General features: G+C 36.6%; 1 protein-coding gene across 1 annotated transcript; it reads right to left on the bottom strand.

Annotated features, from left to right (window-relative positions):
- Window positions 1–6,473: 6,473 nt before the first annotated feature.
- On the bottom strand, window positions 6,474–20,778 carry LOC110442908 (2-amino-3-ketobutyrate coenzyme A ligase, mitochondrial-like). Its single transcript, XM_021486788.1, has 12 exons — window positions 20,624–20,778; window positions 18,674–18,885; window positions 18,207–18,296; window positions 17,595–17,814; window positions 16,417–16,513; window positions 15,568–15,654; window positions 15,072–15,154; window positions 14,328–14,437; window positions 13,160–13,261; window positions 10,613–10,691; window positions 10,262–10,309; window positions 6,474–9,682 (listed from the first exon to the last, which is right to left on the bottom strand). The coding sequence occupies exons 1-12, from the start codon at window positions 20,673–20,675 to the stop codon at window positions 9,573–9,575; spliced, it is 1,290 nt and encodes a 429-aa protein (XP_021342463.1). The 5' UTR covers window positions 20,676–20,778; the 3' UTR covers window positions 6,474–9,572.
- Window positions 20,779–22,232: the final 1,454 nt, after the last annotated feature.

The raw sequence follows: 22,232 nt of genomic DNA on the forward strand, positions 1-22,232 counted from the left end.
ATATTTTGCCTATGAAGTGAATGAACTAGACCGTTTTTGAAGATTAAAGTCTTCCAAATAAGATCGATAAAGTGTAATATACTAGGCAATAAAATCTTCAAATAAAGACCAATAATGTGTAGACTTTAACATACTTAATTCCATTTAAATAATTTTAACCTGCTCCCTCTCTGGAGGTCATATTTATCGGATGAGTAACAAGTGAGTAATACAGGCAAATGCGGACTCATGTTTACTGCAACAGTGGAATTAATTACCCACTCAATACTGTAAAATTCTTATACTACTGCAGTGAAGTTACAAGTAAAACGATTTAGCTTTACAATTATCTATAATTGCGGGAAATATTCCATTAGCGGTCATTACAATTTTGCGCTTTCGAATAGGTGAATAAAGGATGGTTTAAAAACTATCATCGTTGAAATAACCAATATATGATAAAAACTATTTTCATAGATAATGAACTGTGATTTTGCATCAATGAAACATGCCCGTTTGTGTTATACTAAGGAGACCAACGAAATATCGAATTGTGCATGTTTGTGACGGTTCATTAAAAAACAGAATGACAGATAGTAGTATTACCGTCTGTGCATTAACGACAGATAAATGACCTGCTTAGGATAATGTATCATCGTTCGGCAGTATTATTGAATTATAAAGATGCCCGCAGCAACTATATATATATAATGAAATCATTTAATGTTTAGTCGGACGATTATTGAACATTGATGTGTTTCTTTGCTTGCTTGTTGATTAGTATTCCCCCTCGAGGATGGCTAGTACTAGTTTACTTATTGACATTTCGCAAAAGTAAAAGTCACATGTAGCGGGTGTCCACAGATGACGGAGTCATTCAGTGTCGTAATATGTTCTTGTTTATGATAATCTAATGAATGTGACAGCCACAAGGGGGGAAATATCCTGCATGTGATGCGACTGATATATACCCATGTAGAATCAGCGACTTCTCGGTGTCTGCAGTGTACGGGACATTGCACAATCAAACAATCATCTGATACCCCCATTACAACACCTGGTACCGCTCTTTTTCCAGCCTACATGTTTACATCGGTGTTTACTTAAGCACTTATCGATGCTGATTGTTATTTTAATGATTCCTTAAATTTAAGCAACAAATCAATGTCAAACATTTTTTTCATTGAAATCAACGATTAAGTTAAGTTTAAGTATGAAACTATTTTATTTAGAGTTATACTTTAACCGCTCGTGTGGTTAAAGCAAGACCGGTGCCAACATCCTATACAGGGAGGGTTATGGTCACATAAGGCGACGTCTCTTTATCTAAATATCTTTATTTTCCTATGTATTTTATTTCGCGAACAACGGATGAATGTTTTATTCGTGAATACTTGAAATGCAATTGGTAAGGTTTAATTTCATTATTATTAGTAATTGTCTATGGAAATTCGTGAATATGTGTCTGCAAAAACTACTAATAGCATACCTGTTAAAACTTAAATTCGCGACTGACTAAGAGGATGCTTTATCGTTATTGATAGTAATAGAGTCTCCTTCCTCGAGAATTACGACACTGAAGAAACACATTACATTTACTAGAACCCCTTATATACTTCCATAACATGACCTCTTATTGCAGGGTACCTGTTACGGGTCAATACATATGGAAATTACAGTAATGGATTTTAAATACGTGTACATTTGTGTCCCAGTAGAGGTTTCTGGAATAAGCTTGTCTGTATACCTCAGAGGTAGAGTGAACAACAAGCGACAATGTCAAGCAAAAGCGTCTGGGCTATATAACGATTGCATTAATTGAATAGGAAGGTCAATATATCCCCAGCAACATTAACTGGATAGTGGAATGAGTTGATAATTCGCAGCTGAATGAATAATGTTCGGCTGTTTTTTAAGTATTTTTTTTTTATGTGGAATTCAGCTAAAGACATGCAACTTGAAACCTGGACTATATTGAACAGAAAAGATATCAATTTTGTTAAAATACTGTTTATTTTTGTTATTGAAAGACATTTTATAATAGTACGTCTTGCTAAGTATTGCACAGTTTAAACAACTAGCAAGAAACATAACGTGCATATAATTTTAACAAACATGTTGCTTTAGAAGTCATTGAACCATATTAATTGAATAATACAATTTCACCTTTAACAATATCACGGTTGGCGTTCTGCTCCTATCTTTACCACGCATATCTTCTATTAAGGATCCCCGTACCACTTACCATTCCATACATATCTTCTATTAAGGATCCCCGCACCACTGACCATTCCATACATATACTCTATTAAGGATCCCCGTACCACTTACCATTTCATACATATACTCTATTAAGGAGCCTCGTACCACTGACCATTCCATATATAAACTCTATTAAGGAGCCTCGTACCACTGACCATTCCATACATATACTCTATTAAGGATCCCCGTACCACTTACCATTCCATACATATATTCTATGAAGGAGCCCCGTACCACTTACCATTCCATATATATACTCTATTAAGGAGTCCCGTACCACCACTGACCATTCCATACATATACTCTATTAAGGAGCCCCGTACCACTTACCATTCCATACATATACTCTATTTAGGAGCCCCGCACCACTTACCATTCCATACATATACTCTATTAAGGATCCCCGTACCACTGACCATTCCATACATATACTCTATAAAGGATCCCCGTACCACTTACCATTCCATATATATACTCTATTAAGGAGCCCCGCACCACTTACCATTCCATACATATACTCTATTAAGGAGCCTCGTACCACTTACCATTCCATACATATACTCTATTAAGGAGCCTCGTACCACTGACCATTCCATACATATATTATATTAAGGAGCCCCGTACCACTGCTAAAAACTGTAACTTAGTATTGGACACTTCCTCTTCCGCTATGACTATAGGTTGATATACTATTTCTGAAAAAAACCCATACCTTGATGGACTTTAACAGTATATAAATATTCAGCGGGGCCAGCCCGGGATTCTAACCCAGGACTTCAGATTGTTAATCTATCGCTCTAACCGATTGAGTTACCTAGGTGGTCAACGGAAGTGACCTGAATGAGCTGTTCTACAGGGTTACAGTCATTTCAAAGCTGAAGTTTAGGGAAGGCTACTGTATATTGGAAAAACCACAGTGCAGTAGGACAGGGGTCCATAAGGATCGGTCTACTTTCTAGGTTGGTAATATTTGTATCAGTCACTCTTATCAATTATTATGTACACTGAAGTAATACATTCAACAAAGCCTTACTATGACATTTTGAGCATTCTTATCATGAAGTCTTAAATAGAGTCTAGAATATCATGTTGTTATTCGCTTACTTTACAGTAACGAACCACATTTCTCTCTGAGAAAGATATATATATAGTCACCCCTGGTAAGCGATGATGATGTATTAGTGCAACAGATGAAGCTAATGTTACTATCCCTCCATGTCCTTTAAAAGTGACAAGCTTACATATTCTGGTTCATGTCCGCTACGCATTCTGACAGGTAGCGGAGAAGAGGTTTCGGGAGTGGAAGTTTCCCGATATCCTCTGCTAAAACTGAGTCAACTATCACATCCCTACAGACACGTTTTAAAGATTTTGTTCCTAGGAAGTAAGGATGCATGTCTTCCAAATTGTATATTTTCCCACCACAACATGCATATCTTCCACTTGTGGATATCATTGGCATATACTGAATGAACAATGTAGGAGAAATGTACCAAAATGATCCTAGTTTGTCATAACAGTCGGGGTTGAACCAGTAGGCCGTCACCACCTGTAGACGACAGATAGACGCTATCGAGTGCGGATGTGCGGATGTACCAATAACACTGAGCACTAAGGCGGAGCCGTCATTCATGAACTGCAAGTTTTGAAACTTTCCCGGAAGAGCTGGGCAGTCCGTTCTGAATTGAATTATTTTAAATAAGAAGTTATCTTTGTAGGTTTTATACAGACTGATGACTCCGCGGTCGGACGACGAACTGGTGAACACAACCAAGTCGTTGTTTGTCCGCGGATCAAAAACAACAGATGACTGGTGACTAGCTAGTTGCATCTGCTCGTCAAGACTGTCACATGACTTTTCCTTACATTCGCACTTCTCCCAGTTTATGTGTACTATAGACACGTGTTCCACCTCACTTCCAGGAGCATACATTATAGCAAAGAGTTGATTTTGCAGTATCAATAAATAGTTTTCATCAGGGCTTATTTGACATTCGTATAGCTGCAGTTTATTTTGCGAACAGTACTTACGATCAAACACGATCTTACACGAAGCATCATTTAGACTACAAACAAAAAATTTAATGACGTCTTGACAAAAGACCTGAATGACTACAAGGTCCTTCCGAATTCCGACCACATTACACAGTTGTAGACCCGTGTTCTGTAACAGACGTGCTGGTAGCATATCTAGCTCCCTATCCTCGTACAGAATAATCTTGACTATCTTGTCGTGAGTGATGTCATTAACACACAGGGACGACACTCTCCCAAACCGTTGGACTTGCGCATGGATATGCCGGTTGTCGGTAGTATGGGGCTGGAGGTTGTAGGACACACAGCAGGAGTAGTCGCCGGTGTGACTCGCGAGTCCATCAGGTGGTGACGTCAAGAACGGCACACACGCGCTGGTAGTCATACCCGGGCCACTGTCAGGTAGATGACGTTGTCGCCGAGTACTGTTAGCCGAAGCACCCATGTCTTTACAATTGTACTATACTGTCTGTGTATATCACATATTTACTAGTAAGCGCCTTTATATCACAGCCATCCTGATTAACCGGAAACATATCTTAGTCATAAATAACACATTGCCAACTGAACAGCACATTGAAGTGGTCTTAATACTACAGTACATAGTAGAATGTTTCCATTCCCTTCACAACCTGTAATCGGTCCATACTTGTCCGCCATTATTGTTTATATACAGGTTGTCAGGCCTCGACGTGTTCCGGGTTAAAGGTAAGTTGAATTATGATCGATCAATATCCAACACAGGTAAAACTTCACACGAGTCAGTGCCTCCTACACAGTAGACGTTAACATACGTCACGGCTAGTAACTTCAGATTACCTTGTATTTAAAACCACTGGTATTTCTTCAAAGCGCACACATGTGTGTACACAGATTGTATATGGCAATCATTCAGCATTATAAAGGAATTTTTTTTCCAGCTTTATGATCTGAAATTGTCGCCGCACATTATTTCCCCTTGCAATACTTAGGCTGTGTTCCGTGTATACAGCTGTTAGCATTTATTACATAGATCAGAAGTCCAGACAAGGCTATTTCAAGCATTTTCACGTTAAGAACATGTTTTGTTCACAATCAAGTATAATTTGATATTTTCATAATCCTTTCAGCTCAAAATATAATATTCAGGTTCAGGTACTTAAGAACAATATGGCATAACACTCATGACAAATCATTCATTTATTCATGCAGAAAAAAACCTCTATTCAAAGTCGTACTAATTGTAAGCATTTAAAAGCTAGCAAGGCTCCTTATAATAATGTGTCTATCAGCTGTATAGTGCAGTGTAGTTGAGTTAGGCATACTGTATCTAGGTATCTATTACTAAATGAGAAACAATCGCATGCATGTGTTACGTTAATCTTTCCAGACACAATGTGGTATATTATGCTGGTCGGTCTCTTAGACCCTAAGGTTTTCCCTTAGACCCTTAGGTTTGTCCTTAGACCATGAGGTTTGCTCTTAGACCCTTAGGTTTGCCCTTAGACCCCTAGGTTTGCCCTTAGACCCTTAGGTTTGCCCTTAGACACTTAGGTTTGCCCTTATATCCTTAGGTTTGCCCTTAGACCCTTAGGTTTGCCCTTATATCCTTAGGTTTGCCCTTAGACCCTTAGGTTTGCCGTTAGACCATTAGGTTTGCCCTTATATCCTTAGGTTTGCCCTTATATCCTTAGGTTTGCCCTTAGACCCTTAGGTTTGCCCTTAGACCCCTAGGTTTGCCCTTAGACCCCTAGGTTTGCCCATATATCCTTAGGTTTGCCCTTAGACCCTTAGGTTTGCCCTTATATCCTTAGGTTTGCCCTTAGACCCTTAGGTTTGCCCTTAGACACTTAGGTTTGCCCTTATATCCTAAGGTTTGCCCTTAGACCCTTTGGTTTGCCCTTATGTCCTTAGGTTTGCCCTTAGACCCTTAGGTTTGCCCTTAGTCACTTAGGTTTTCCCTTAGACCCTTAGGTTTGCCCTTAGACACTAAGGTTTGCCCTTAGACCCCTAGGTTTGCCCTTATATCCTTAGGTTTGCCCTTAGACCCTTTGGTTTGCCCTTAGACCCCTAGGTTTGCCCTTAGACCCTTAGGTTTGCCCTTATACCCTTAGGTTTGCCCTTAGACTCTTAGGTTTGCCCCCTTGAGTATTTGCACGGTTCATAACAAAATTTATCCTTTTAAGTGTGGTCATTTATATTCCTAGTAAATAGGTGGGTTTTTTTTTTATAGTTTTGATAGAAATGAAAACATCACGGACTCATACTTTCCTTTATGTGTCATTAAGCTTCGAAATCTTCCTTTAAATGGACCCCTATCAAATCGTAAGAGTAGGTATGAAAATACAGAGTTGTAAAGAGACCAGATATTTTCTTCTGAGGATCCCCTTACCACTGGCCGAAACTGTACCTAAATACTGGAAACTTGTTCCGGCATGACTAAAACTTTGATAAATCATTTCTGAAAAGAAAACCATACTTTGCGAGAAATAATGAATATGAAATAAACAAAATATGAACAACAACAGTGTGTTGAGTGTAAATATTTAGCGGAGCCGGACCGGAATTCGAACACTGCCGCCACTTCAGGTTGTTATGTTATCGCTCTAACCGATTCAGCTACCTGGGTAACGGAAGTGTACTGGCTAAACTGTGGTACAGGTAAATCCCAACGGAAGTGTACTGGCTAAACTGTGGTACAGGTAAATCCCAACGGAAGTGTACTGGCTAAACTGTGATACAGGTAAATCCCAACGGAAGTGTACTGGCTAAACTGTGGTACAGGTAAATCCCAACGGAAGTTAAGCGGATTTTACTGTAGATATGGAATCCTAAACAGTCTCAAATTAAGGTTCAACAAGCCCCCTAAAAGATGCAATAGTCACCCTAAATATCAACCCCATGGTAAGTCTTATTGAAACACACTTATTAAAAATCAGAATATATATTGAACTTGTACATAACCTATTAAAAAGGCATAACCAGGTTAATGTAGTCAATAATAAAAGATTTAGGCAGATAAAAATAGCTCACCGGACTTATAACATGTCAATCTCTTTAGCGACATCACTGAATGCTACGAAATGACATATTATATAAAGTTCGTTGATATTACTAGGTCATGCGGAGCTTAACTTCTTTTTAACTAGGTGTGGAGAGTCATACCGGCCTCGACAGTAGATGACTGTTGCTATGGAAATGTACAACAAATCATAGTTAAACATCCGAGTACAGATTTTACTGGTATATTTGTGTAAAACCATAGACCTATGACAATAAAAACCACTTAAACTTCATACAAAGTGTCCTTTATTTACATTTATTGTTGTTATAAAAGAGCTAGACATGTTATAAACATTATCGTACTTTTCAGCTTCAATGTTCATAACATGTCTAGTGCATTCATAAAAGAGAATTTTATCAAATGGTACATTATTTAAAATTCATTTATCGATGCAGGTAACTTAGCCTTTGTTTTCTTATTTATAACCTGCTAAAATATATACTAGGGAATTTAACTATGATTTCAGTGGTTTCTCATGGCAACATCTATTTTTTTAGGTCGGAATTCCTCTCGAAAGCTAGAAGAAGAGAAATAAAGCTCCGCATGATCTAGGTTTATAAATAAACTTTAAATTATGGGTCATTTCTTAGCACTCAGTTGGGTGGAAAACAAGGTGAACTATCTTTATGACGACATCAACTATTACCTTAATGCCTTATTTCCGACTACGTTAACCTGGCTATACTTTTTCAAATAGCCAATGAAGAAGTTCAATATATTCAAATTATATAAATTAGTTCCGATTTTTAATTGAGGTCTTTGAATATGACTTATCAGGAAATTTTAGGTGACTACAGCAAACATAAGGGGGCCTATTGAACCTTAACTAGATGTATTACACAAACGCCCAAATACTGGCAACTGAGGAAACAGACACCACTATATCAGTGAAAAACGCTGTAAGAGTTCCATTTCAGAGCTCTGTTTTCTACTTGAGAACGCTCCCTTATGTATATGATAGATGAACAAAACGGATAGTTTGGTTTGGTTACTTTCCTTGTCGTTTCTCATTTATACTTCATGTATACCAAAATTGGTAAAGTGTGGGAAATGGCCTTATGAAGGTCCATGTAGAAGCTTCGGATCCTGTTTATATTTATTCAATTATTTATTTTATTTTTGCTTTTGTTTTCAAATACTCAAATTTCAAACAGCTGTAATTATGTTAAAATTCTTAATGGTGTTCTTAGGACCAAACACACCATCACATAATACTGACAATGGTAACTGTTTATGTGATTTATTTTTATTCAGTGAGCACACTTTACAATCTCAGATGTCAACTTTATATCAGTTTCCTGCAAAACGTATATAGTGTCCTTTGTTGGAAGTCAGAATACTTCCAAAGGGAATGCGAGTACTTATAGTTAATAAAATCATGAATAAACAAAGCGTTTTACATTGTTAGACAAGCGGTTCAACGCCTAATCAGCTTAACCAGACTTAAACGCGAATGTTCATGGTGCCATTTTCACACAAAAATCTGTAATTTCATAAAATATTATTCTGTTTTAAGTCTTCATATGAGCAATATCAAATTTAGCAGTCGGTTGATAAACAACCGTTTTCTTACGTCAACGTTTATACTGGTAAATAAATTTACAAATCCGACGATCTGTGCAAGAAAAGCTAACAGACCATCTGTTAAAATGTCGAATAGGTCATTCTATTTACCACGTAAGCGGTGTTATGAGAAAACGTCTCTTTGACAAAATCAGAACCTCGCGTACGTGTTGAATAAAAAGTTAAATAGCACAAAAAATATCACTCAGATCCTTCATATAATCACCCCAAAGGTATTTCTACTGATACCTGCATTTGTTAAACTGATTCCGGTAAATAACGTGTGTACCTATCAATCTTTGAGTTTATAACAGTAATACCATATCTTACTTACAGCGCAATATCAACTGGAAACATTACAGTATCAGTATACTTCTTGCTGATAAGTTCCATGGACAAAACCATATTTTGGAGGCTGACATTTCAGCATAACACACATCTAAATTATACACAAGTCAATTACCTAGTAAATGGGGAAATAAAGCATGCAATTAAAAATTTGAAAACAAATGATGTTCATAACTGAAACATCTTCCTATACTTTTTCGTTTAGCCTGTTTTCAGGTATATTTTCGTTGTACCAGTGTCAATTTCTCGTACCGTATGTTATTTGTAAACTACATATGGTACAAGCACATTTAAATAGTTTCGCAGGTGTATTTAACATTCCAGTAACTGAAGGATCCGGCCACTAACTGATTACGTTTAACTGTCTCCCAATCTCTATGAACGCGTCTACGGCTCTGTCCACTTCCTGTTCTGTATGTGCAGCCGACAGCTGGACACGAATGCGGGCCTTCCCTGTAATTCATAAAACGCCACTTTCGTTTCACCAATGTTACAAATCTATATATTAAATATTATAAAAACGAGACATACTGGTTCCCTTTCCCTTTTTGTCTTAAAAATCCCTGTACCAATGTAAAAACAGTACCTATAGAGCGGAAACATTTTAAAGTCAGACTCGGGCTTAAATAAATCACTTTTGAAAGGAAACGGGAGAATGAAAATGGAGCGAGCCAGACAGGAGCATGAACCCTTGGTTTACACGCCCTTGATTCTAACAAATTGAGATACTTGGTCACCGGCATTTATACGGCTTTAGCAAGCGTGACAGAGGGAATCTTAAAAAGGCTGATAAAAATGTTTTTCGTAAGACACAAATATTAAGATGAACAAAAAATTGTTGGAGTGAGGCAAGAATAGATGTTTATGATAATGTTCAGAAAAAAAATTACATACCAATCTTCAATTTTGCGAAGGATTTCTGAATACATTAAAAGCAATGCATATTTCGGGTAAGTGATAAAATACTTAAACCGTTAAGTAAAACGTCTATACCCAAAATGAGTATGAAATTATTTTTATACAATAATTTACCTTTAGGCACCACGGGGAAACTGAAACCAATTACGTATATTCCTCTCTCTGAAAAAACAACAGGTAAAAATTAGTAATTTTTACATTGATAATCCCCAAATATTACTTAGTGCAATCCTCATAGTCGTACATCGGCGTTAACATAGCGATGGCAATGGTTATGGATAATGGATATTGCAACATCATCAAACAAACAGATATTACGCATTATATCGTACATCAAGAAGGATAGTTATATCTCAAAAATGTTCTTCATAGTTCGCTAAAATCCCGCGAAATATTAATGATATATCATAGTTTTTATCAACCATTTGATCCGGATTCAGATTAAATTCAAGATATCATACGTACCCAACATCTGATCGGCGAATTTGCTTGCTAGTCTGGCATCGCCAAGCATTACAGGGCAAATAGGATGAGCTGGGTCTCCCTGTGGGAAATAATCAAACGTTAAATAATCACTAGAAATACGAAGTAAGCTGGCACGTATTTAACACTTCGGTTAGTCAACACAGTAAGCGTAACACCATATGGGGTGTTCTCAGTTCCCCTACTGTTTAGGGAACAAAGAAAAGGGTTGATATAGGAAAACAATGGCAAACCAGTTATAGTCTGTTTCATACTTACCCCAAAAGGTTACCTGCCTGGCTTGTAGCTTTGATATGCTTTGTATTTTTTGGATATATATTTCATAAGTTTTGAAAAATTTCGGGGGTATGAAACTGATAAAATAAAATGGCAAACACTTAATTGTCTGTTTATCAAATTTAAGGTTAATAATTTAAAATCCATTTATGTGTATACACAAGATACAATCATTACATACATGATACAGATATAACAATAACTTAATACATGTAGTAAGAGTTTACTGTCAAATATATCAATACTCACTTAGTATACATTACATTTAATTTACATTTCACTTTTTAAGCCACCTAGCTAATACAAGACAAGTACAAATATATACTTAAAGAGCTATGGCGGAAAACTGACCATATTTCCTTAATAAGTCGTCATTTATGAATACGGGAAATAATTAAGCAGTAAATACTTTCTAGTAGCAAAAATGCATGGAATAGATATCAAACCAATTGAATATGCATTTTTGAACTGCTGAGAGATTAGGTATTGTTAATATAATACTGTAAATAAAGCCATATTCACTTAATCTATGAAAGTGATGCGGTTTCCCAGACTCCGTGATGTAATATGCAAAAATAAATGGTATGACGGGAAAGTGGTCCTCCTTTGGCTGTTTGGGAAAGTGCTCAAAATAATGAAAAACATGGTTGATCAAGTTTCTCAAAACTGTGACAGGTGTTTCTTGGGTTGAAACAGATATTGTATTTCCAATTTAGTATATGTCCGATGTAGCCGATTGTGTAACGAGTTTACTTTTTACCAGAAGAAGTGAACGGTGCAAGTTCGAATCCACGTTCAGATTTATTTGTTTAACATTTGGGCATGTGATCATTTTCCTTGAATAAGTAATGAAATATTTTTCAAATCAAAGGAACATATTTTAATAACATTCCTATTGATTTATCTTCTATGAAATCACGTCATCAAATTTCTGTACACGTGTACAGTACAGCTACGCTTTGTAGGTTAGACATCATTTTAAATGAAATTTATGAATTGCTTTACCCTCCAATAGGCATTAGTATTTTTTATTTTATTTAAACACAAACAAATGATGCCGAGATACAAAATATGTGGGATTGCTGCATCATAATAAAAAATAGGCTAAGCAAGAGAAAAAGAACTGTCATTATCGCAAATATACACTGCAGTCCGAGTAAAGTGTCACACAATTTCGAGATGTGATGCTTCGTTCGCGTACTCCATAAAGTTCACCGTCCGGTTCTCAAGTTGTGCTTAGGTAATGGTTAAACTCATCATATCTCTCTACTAGCTCAAAAGGTTGGAAATGATAGCTTGGATGATAATCGATATTAAATAATTTTTACGACAGTTATAATATACTTTTAACATCTAGGAATATAGATGAATTTCTTTTTTTTAAGTTTAATTATCAACTGTTAAACACCACACTCTTAGTCACACATAACCGTTCTTACTAGGTATTTTGGAATCGTATTAAATGTTACAATAATGAGGAAAAGTTTCATTGTATAACTATTAAATTATCATTTTAACAATATTGTTAAAGTACAAAATTATTACAAAAAAACCCAACACATTTCATCTTATCATATATCATAGAAACAGCACACGGACTATAGAATGGATATAATCAGTATATATATATATGTATGTATATATAATTAATATTAAAATATAATAGATTTTAATATTTGTTATTAAATATCTGAAAATCGTATATGATGTATTATTAAATTAGATATGATCAGCTTCCAACTTAGATAGAAGGGTTAACCACAGGTAAAAACACAAGTAAATACATGTAGATAGTGCAAATACTACTCAGAAACAGACTATAAACATTCTTCTCCCCATGTTATTTAAAAAAGTGGGGGAACTGAGAACAATCCAACAATATTAGGTTACTAAATCAGGTAGACATTTCGTCTAGGTAGGACTCGTCGGAGGTCATCAAGACCAAAACAATGAAACGACTCTCGGGTCCAAAGTCCAAATTATTTAGTCCAAATTATTATTTAGTCCAAATTATTTAGTCCAAATTATTAAGAAATACATCTAATGGAAGATGCTTATATCTAATAACTTTTAAGAATAATTTCATCTACAAGATTACACCTGTGCACAACAAATCAGTGTCTGATGAGATAAGGAAAAAAATCAACAGCTTATTGGAAAATTTACATGAATTAAAAAACATTAATCGGGCGGAAATCAATACCAGGATAGTATCCGAGGTCTGGAGGACTTTGATGACAGCGCTGTACTTACCCCGACTGTGAAGCCAGCGTCCTCCATCCTAGTTCGGAATCGTTTGGTGTTCGATTGGACCTTCTTGGTGAGGTTGTCGTCAGCGACAATTAGGTCAAGGGCCTAAACGTTAGGCACATTATACATTCGATCAGGTTTTTATAAGTGTACAGGAAAGTGCAAATATATTACTCTATACACAGATACAAAGATTTTATTCTGACTATAGGACTGGAAAATCCACTGCTGTCAGCTCTGTACAGTACAATTTAAAACAAATGAATTATATGATAAGTATGTCATCATCATGGACATATCTCCTCAATGAGATTATAAAATGCAGATTATATGGGTGTGATGTATTACATTTATTGCTCCTGTGGAAAAGGGAAACATGATTAATCTCAGGTAAACAATGAATCGCGTTTCCAAAAATAACAAACATTTTGTTATATGGACACAGAGCATTTATACAATAGTGAATATTATCAGGCGTCGGTACTACCTGTGTATTGTTATTGTAAGCTTCATACATTCGAAAGTACCAGATCTGAATACCCTAAATGATACAAAAGGTCACCACCATTAACAAAGCCCTGGTTGTAAGTTTAAATAGATGAAATGAGGGCAACACTCCTGTTTCTAGAGATGCTCGGACTAAATGATGTGACCGCAGAAATTCAAGCGCATCAGGGCTATACGATGTTTTATTTCCCCGTCATGTGACCAATATATTCCAATCAGATACGTTGTTATAACAAGAGGCCCAATGGGCCTGAATCGCTCACCTGGTATTAATCTCACACTTGTAATCTTAAAAGTGGACTAAAATACAGCTACAGGCCAGGTGAGCTAAAAATGAGGTATGATTATAATTGGATTTGACCTACATTTTCATTGAGGCTGTCGTCAATTAAACCGAAGACGTTTACCCCTTCGAAACACCTTCTGATATTCGTTTTGCAGGGTTATCCATGCAAATATTTTCTTTGTCCATGTTTTGTCCTAATTTCGTCTATTCAAACTTAAAATCAGGACTTCGTAACATAGCGATATAATCTCCTTGTTGTTAATGGTGGTAACCTTTTGTACCAGTTCAGATCTTGTGTATTGAGACGTGGTATTTTTGCTCTATTTTGCTTCAAAGTGATCACGTAATTGTTTTCTTTCTATTTCACTCTTTGCTTACCTTACTCGCACACGCCACGACTGCTGGTGGAAGAGCGTTAGAAAATAGATATGGTCTTGACCTCTGTCGTAGTAAAGTGACCAGTTGCTGAGGTCCAGCCGTGTACCCTCCTGCAGACAAATAAGGAAATGGCTTACAAACAGTTGTTCAGGTAAAAATACCATGCAAAATATAAAAACGTTTACATAATGATTCACATGTATCAAGCTGTTTATTATATACATGTTAACATCATAGCAAGAGGAAAATCGGAATACAAATAATACAAAATTGTACAGTCTCCTAATTAATTGTTGGTCTCCATATGAGAAATAGCTTTACTTTTTAATGATTTTAAAAGACATGTGATGAATGATGTTAGTTTTATGCAAGACGGCAACATTTTAATAAATTAATTGTGATCTTTTATTCGTAATGTCATCAATTCCACGAATATTATGTAAACTGAGACATGTGCCCTGTCGGATTGGAGGTTTTCTTGTGCTTTTGTGTCTTTTACTAAGGGGACAAAGAAGTAACCAAAGCTGATATGCTGCCCCCGTATCAATACTTGGGATTTATATCTTTGCCTTTTCTCTCCTGACTATTATTTCTTTTCAGTGGCGTCTCTCTCTCTTGGCACTCAGTCTTCATTTACCTCACATAATGAAACAAACCTTTCACCAATTTTACCAAACTCTTTCATTTAAAAAAATAAAAATAATTAAACATTCAATTATTATTACTAGCGATAAGAAATCTTACCGGCTGCTCCTCCTAAAGCTTTTCCAAGTGTGGAATTGATGATATCCGCACATCCTTCTATTCCGAAAAATTCTTCTGTCCCCCTGTTGAAACCAATATGACCATATATAGCCGTGAATACCAATGTGGGTCATCATCACTGATTCATGTCTTTGATTGAGTAGAATCAAGAATTTGAATTTAGGAATTCCCTTTCAAAAGCATACTCTCTAACTACACTGTAAAATTAATTTTAAAAATCTGATATTAGAACCATATTCCCGTTACAAAGGTTCCTGATGTACGATGCTATTGTCTAATTAATAAACATTTGCTCTGACCAAAGAACTATCTTCCATGCTAACCAAGAATTTGATTTTATAACGTTCTCTTTAAAAGCAGTTCTTGATGTAAGCTATTTCGATGAAAGAACAACGGGATTTGGTGGATAGGTAATATGGGATTGGTTTTGAAAATAACGTGTGCTACGTCTAGACTCGTATGGTTGTAAACTTACCTTCCGGTCGGTCCAAAAAGCCCTGTACCGTGGCACTCGTCTATAAATACCATTGCATCATATTTGTTTGCTAACTCACAGATTTCCCTGAAACAACAAAAGAAAGAGGATGATAGTTTATGTCGCTATGTTTAACCTACCTCTCGAAAGTAAAGAACACCAGACGACAGGATGAAGAAAAATGAATTAGTCTTTGATTCTCCTTGAACGCTAAATTTCACATTCGCCTAGTATCTATTTCACCCTTCACAGAGGAAATACCGTGTGAAATGGCATCCACTAAATATCATCAAACCCTGACGAATTGTACCTGTACAAACTAATTTCTGACATACACGGGATTTGTCGCAAATATGTTGTATTTTGTATCACACGTTAAACCGCTTATTAATGTAGTTGTTATTCTTTATAATGCAGGACTGCAACAGCCAATCAAACCGGGGAAAATGATCTTGTGGGATTAAAACTAAATTGGAAAATTATTAGATTAAGTGTGGGTGGATTTCATGAAGATAAAAAAGGGAATAAAGTCACCTTTGCATTAACGAAAGGAAATGTTGGCGCTATAAATGGTTGTGACGTTTTATTGAGGAAAACGTTTTAATGAATTTTTAAGAATAAAGGAAAATGGTGTCTTGAAATACATTGTCTTAAAATACACTGATGGAAAGTGAGAAAACCAAACAAACAATACGAGGGGTATTATTTAAGGTTTTATTACATACATTCAGATTATACTATAGCGTTCTTGATAGAATTCAAGAAAACGTCAAATGTACTGTTTTAATGTCGATTTGCTATGAAGTATACTGGCTCATGAGTATCGCCCTCCAAGGTGAATTGACCTACGGTAAAGGAGTTACGTTCCCGTCCATGCTGAACACACCGTCCGTCACCACCAGCTTCATCCGACTGGAGCTCGCGTCCTGGAGCTGTGCTTCCAGGTCTGGAAATGCAAATGTAGTTTGTATAACTCCAACATTTGAAAACTAAACAAATCTATAAGTCAGTAAATTGCTGAGTTTATTTTATCTAATAAATGATAGGCCGCATAGTGAAGCGTGCATGCGTCAGCCTCTTGACCAAGATGTTTTATCAGATTCCTGTAGACGGCGGGATAGAATTGTGAGATTTCATAGAACATTTCACCTTTGCTGCATAACTTCGCCTGCCGAGAGTCGAGTATTATATTGTTTGGGTTCATATCACGTGGTACATAATGTTAGATTGCTAAAGTCAGTTTGTCTCTACACTCTATTGCTAGTCCTGAATATATTAGTCTATCATCTCGTGCATGTTAGGTCCTTTAGGAGTACTTGTCTTGAGATGAGACGCTTCTACAATTATCATATAATATATGCAAAAGTTAATTTACCATTTTGAATCGTTCTATTGTTCTAAGGTGTAGCATACATCCGTATGTCCTGGTCATTTCGGCTACGCTTTACTATCAGTTGTTGTTATATATGTAACATTGGTATGCACCGTAGAATATGGCAATTACTACTTAAAATATACATTATTTCTAAAGCTGTTACTGGCTGAATAACAGTGCCAGTGAATTGTATAAAGGTTATGTATGACAACCAATAAGAGTTTCTATGTGACGTTCCGATGACTAGTACGGAAGGTACCCTGTCACCTTCATGTTCACTATAACCTTTCTACAATCCATACCTACCGACCTGACATAAATGTTCAGAAATATCAACCCCAATGTTTATGTCGTGAAAAGAAAATCAACAACAACACATAATAATGGTGCAAAGATACCAGGTACCGTATAGAAGAAAAATACCACACAAACATCAAACACAAAAACAACAGAACAAAAACAATTGTAGAAAGATATCAGGAAGGAAGAAACTGTCAAGTCAGAAGTAATAAGTACCTATCGGCCACAATCTCACAACTGTACCTGTCAGATGACTTCAAAACAAAAACAACTGACAACTTAAAATAATAGAGAAATTATACGACTCGTGTTTTTGTATTTTTATTATATCAATGCTGCTATGGTTACGTACCTCCCATGTCTCTGTGTTTGTACCTCATCCTCCTCGCCTTACACAGACGAATTCCATCAATGATAGATGCGTGATTTAATTCGTCCGATATCACAGCATCATCGGGGCCAAGCAATACCTCAAATATTCCCGCGTTTGCATCAAAGCAACTGGCATACAAAATGGCGTCTTCTCGCCCGTGAAAACGGGCTATCTTACGTTCTAATTCTATATGAAGGTCCTGTCAAATTAGAACATATTTTCAAAGTGAGTTTTCTGATTTCTGTGCACTGGTTTATTGCATTGATTCACATTTTCTATCATATAATGTTATACTCTTCGGATAAAACTGTAGAGATATTATTTTTGCTATTAAATACAATTAAAAGACCTTGCAAAGTTCCCCACTTTGTATTCGTTCTTTGTCACTGCTCTGTAACAGGAGAGGAAAAACGCAAGTCGAAATAGCATGGGACTCGAACTGGGACACTCCGACCCTGTCCAGTTCCGCTAAACTTTGATAAAACCAGTATTATCCTTAGCTTTTTCATTCAAATTTATTTAGATTTTGGCGATATTTTTTCCCAAAACTTCAGCGAATATTTATACCCCAACTTTTAGTCCCGAACTTACGATGGTGCCACAGATAAATCGTGTGGAGCTAACACCTGATCCGTGGCTGTCTAGCGCTCTCTTACCAGCCTCAATCACTTCTGGGTGACTCTGTAAGACAAGAATGTAACTCATACTGACATTGTAGAGCAAAATGGTTTTGTTTTAAGTATTCTTCATGTGCAATTGTTTTTAAGAGACATAAAGCAGAATACTATAATTGGTTAAATCTATGATCCCTGTGGTGATTTCAAATCTATCCCAAGATTGATCGTTATGCTACAAACAGCACACATTGTACAGTCGTGTCACAACTTAGAATTTCTGCAGAGGTTCCACATTGGTCCTCGTCTTCTCTTTCTTAAACATGCTTGGGAGCGAAGTTTAATATAAAAAATACATAGTAGGGGAATAGGAACTTAGAAACAAGAATAATTCTTATAGTGATTTACAATAATATGTAATTTTTCGCAATTTAGACAACTTACAGACAACCCAAGGTAATTGTTAGCACAGAAGTTGAGAATATTTGATGTTTGACCCTCGACTCTGATTGATGGCGCTTGTTTGGTCACGATGACTCTCTCCGCCTTCCATGTCCCGGCCTCTCGGATCCCGTCCAGTTCTTTGTCAAGTATTTTCCGTGCCTCCGCTACAGCCACTGTCCCGACACAGCGAACATGTCGGAAACTGCTCAGAGCTGTCAAGAGGAATACATGTTATCGCTGTCAGTGATGTATGTTATCACAATAAATAATAAAATTATGAACTATTCTTTATCATCGAAAATCAGGGGCACCCCTGGAGTTTAATGGACGAAAGACTGTACGTTCTCTGTACCTTTGGAGTTTAATGGACGAAAGACTGTATGCTCTCTGCACCCCTGGAGTTTAATGGACGAAGCATTGTATGCTCTCTGCACCACAGGAGTTTAATGGACGAAGCACCGTGTGCTCTCTGCACCCCTGGAGTTTAATGGACGAAGCACTGTACGATCCACTTTATGGATGATACAAGTAGACTTACTTTGATCATGTGATGTATATCAAAAGAATCACTTGGAAGCATAACGGTAAAATGGACTGGCTGGCTTTGAAGTCAGATGTCACCCCTTTGTATAATCTTCAAATGACAGGTGACAGCCTGCCGATTGGTCAGACTTTTACCGGAAACCAATCAAATAGTTTTCTATTTCATCATTTTAACAGTTGGCTATAGCAGCTTTGCTGACACTGTCATCCTTGTGGACAAATAGTTTGGTAATATTGTGAATGAAGGAGTGTCAAATTGTAAAGAATGGAATGAAGGAGTGTCTAATTGTAAAGAATGGAAGTAATCGTGAATGGAGGATTTGATTGTAAATGGAAGTATATCTTATAATTGTGAATGGAGGAGGGTGTTATTGTGAATTAAGGTGCGTGTTATCATTGTGAATGGAGGAGTGCGTTTTGTTGTGAATGAAGGAGAGTGTTATTATTAAGAATGGAGGAGAGTGTTATTATTAAGAATGGAGGAGCATGTTATTATTAAGAATGGATGAGTGTGTTATTATTAAGAATGGAGGAGAGTGTTGTTATTAAGAATGGAGGAGAGAATGTTATAATTATAACTTGAGGGGTATGCTATTATTGTAAATGGTGTGTTATTATTAAGGATTGAATCTTGCTTTGGTCGATACCATGGAGTGATGAATTGAGTTGGTCTTGGAACAAATTTAATGAACTGTTTCAGGGATGACGTTTGTGACAATTATATACAGCTTGCTTCGTAAAACACGTGTTTTAAAGCTATCGGAATGAAAATAAACATATGTAAAGCCCATTCATCTGACATTCATATGGTCACCATTCCCCAGGATATTGTATAAACAGTGTCAGTACCATGAATATGTGCATGTTGATATTGCACCAATGCATATTTTTAATATATGCAGACTATCTAGTACGGATCTACCGACATGCTGTAAAGTGTAAATGTGTGGCAGGTGTGATCCCAAACTATGTTAAAGCCTTTCAGTCAAACATAATAACAGATCGCTGGTCAGTCAACCGTGAATCGATCGTTAAGTGACAATATGTCTTATATAGACAGCTATTTCTGTGCACATGTAACGGGCCATTCGCCATGAAGTGTTTCTATTTCTGAATATCTGCCCTCGTGTAATCTGCATGGAATCTGAAACGTTCATAAAATCGGGAACTCGTCATCGCTAAAAATGGTTAGATAGATAGGCCTATATGTCTTAATTGTACGCGAGTTCACAAATACACATGTATTGATCGCTTGAGTGAGCTGCAATGCAATACATAGGCCCTGTAATAAACATATTCACGTTAGATTCAATGGTTTCCGTAATACTACCCGTTTGGCTTCTTATAGTTTATATACAGTGTTATCGGATGTTTGATAAATGTTGCTTTAAAAGTAAAGACACCTACCATGTTTCGACAGAACTGGACGAAATCGCATTAGCTTCCCAATACCATCCATCGTGCCTCTTATTTTCCGTTGTTAGATCAAAGACCACACGATGGGACCTAATACTATGTCATGTCACCGCTTCTGCGTGGTATCGTGTTGTGACCAGATTTGCCAAATATCCCATGTATATTTAGAAGTTCCATTTTGTTATGCAATGGGTTCAGTATAAATTGAACTGCAGTTTGTGTATTCGTGCAATCCTACTATCATTTTCATTTGGTTAAACCAACAGTACACGTCAGCTTAAAGCTGTTGGTTCCGTGAAATCTACATCATACTGAAAAATATGACATTTCATTTACGAAATGTTGCCAATTTGATATTAAACTGACCTATAACATGGCAATTATTGTTTACCTTTTGCTTTTAATAATATTTATCCAAATGCACGTTTATACGGTCATCAACTTTCGTATTTATTTCAAGTTAGGTTTATTATCTGATGACTCGAAATCACGTGCTTCTATCTATTTTGGCGATTTGTTTTCCCCTGAAATTGTATATGACGAATATATTAATTGCTGTGTAGTTAGTGTGTGGTTAAATCTCTTTCTCTTTCTCTTTTCTCTTCGATGTCCCCCTAAGCGGAACTCAGGAATTCAACAATGGATCTCATATATTGAAGAAATAGCAATATTCTATATGTAAAGAGCAGCATAGTCAAGAGCCATGATACTTGGGTGTATTGTGTAGTCTATCAGTGAGAAACATTTTTGTTGTTGTTATGGAATATGTGGCTGACGTCGAAGGTCAATTTTAAGGCACTGGTCGGTTTAAAAGTAAACATTGGCTTGAATTTGGGGCAAAATACCTAACAAAATACTTAACAAGTTTGTTTGTATGTGGTTAAGCGCCTTTGCAACAGTCATGGTCGTATGGAGACGGGTAAAAGACTTCAAGAATCTTAATCCTCAGCTTCAAGGTCACATGGAGCATAACATGGAGAAGAGACGAACAAAAACATGTTATCATGTTTGCCCTTGTGAAACTTATTTCCTGTGTCACAGCAGGGAAATTGTTAAGATCCCTACCCTTAAACCTTATGTAATATTGCCTGTCGTGAAGTGATTAATGCATTTAAGCTGTCAGGTTAATGCATTTAAGCTGTCAGGTTGAATACAGGGTCCGGCCGGAATATACAGAAACGTCAACAATCCAGGGTCCGGCCGGAATCTATACTCATATATACAAAGTATGTGTTTATGTGTTTCATGAAGAGAAGAACTGCTATCGGGACTGGCCCAGAGTCTGACCTCACCCTTGGAGACTTAGTCCCTGTGACATATCATAACATTGAAAAGGTTGTGATCACCACCCTATAACCATATATAAAATTGATGGGCGTGAAAAGATGAATATCATGTGTATATGTATAACCATGATTTCCTTGGATCCTGTAGACATAGTCATTGGGTAATATCTTGTCAGATATCGGGATCCCCATCTATAACCATGATTTCCTTGGATCCTGTAGACATAGTCATTGGGTAATAACTTGTCAAATATCGGGATCCCTATCTATAACCATGATTTCCTTGGATCCTGTAGACATGGTCATTGGGTAAT

The sequence above is a fragment of the Mizuhopecten yessoensis genome, unplaced genomic scaffold, assembly GCF_002113885.1.
Source record: "Mizuhopecten yessoensis strain PY_sf001 unplaced genomic scaffold, ASM211388v2 scaffold716311, whole genome shotgun sequence".
NCBI classification, from domain to species: domain Eukaryota; kingdom Metazoa; phylum Mollusca; class Bivalvia; order Pectinida; family Pectinidae; genus Mizuhopecten; species Mizuhopecten yessoensis.

Coding starts and splice junctions, on each gene's coding strand:
- LOC110442908 (XM_021486788.1), bottom strand. CDS start 20,675: ATGGATGGTATTGGGAAGCTAATGCGATTTCGTCCAGTTCTGTCGAAA. Junction 15,155..15,567: donor CTTTTTGGACCGACCGGAAG/GTAAGTTTACAA, acceptor TGGTTTCAACAG/GGGGACAGAAGAATTTTTCG. Junction 9,683..10,261: donor TTTCCCCGTGGTGCCTAAAG/GTAAATTATTGT, acceptor TATGAATTACAG/GGAAGGCCCGCATTCGTGTC.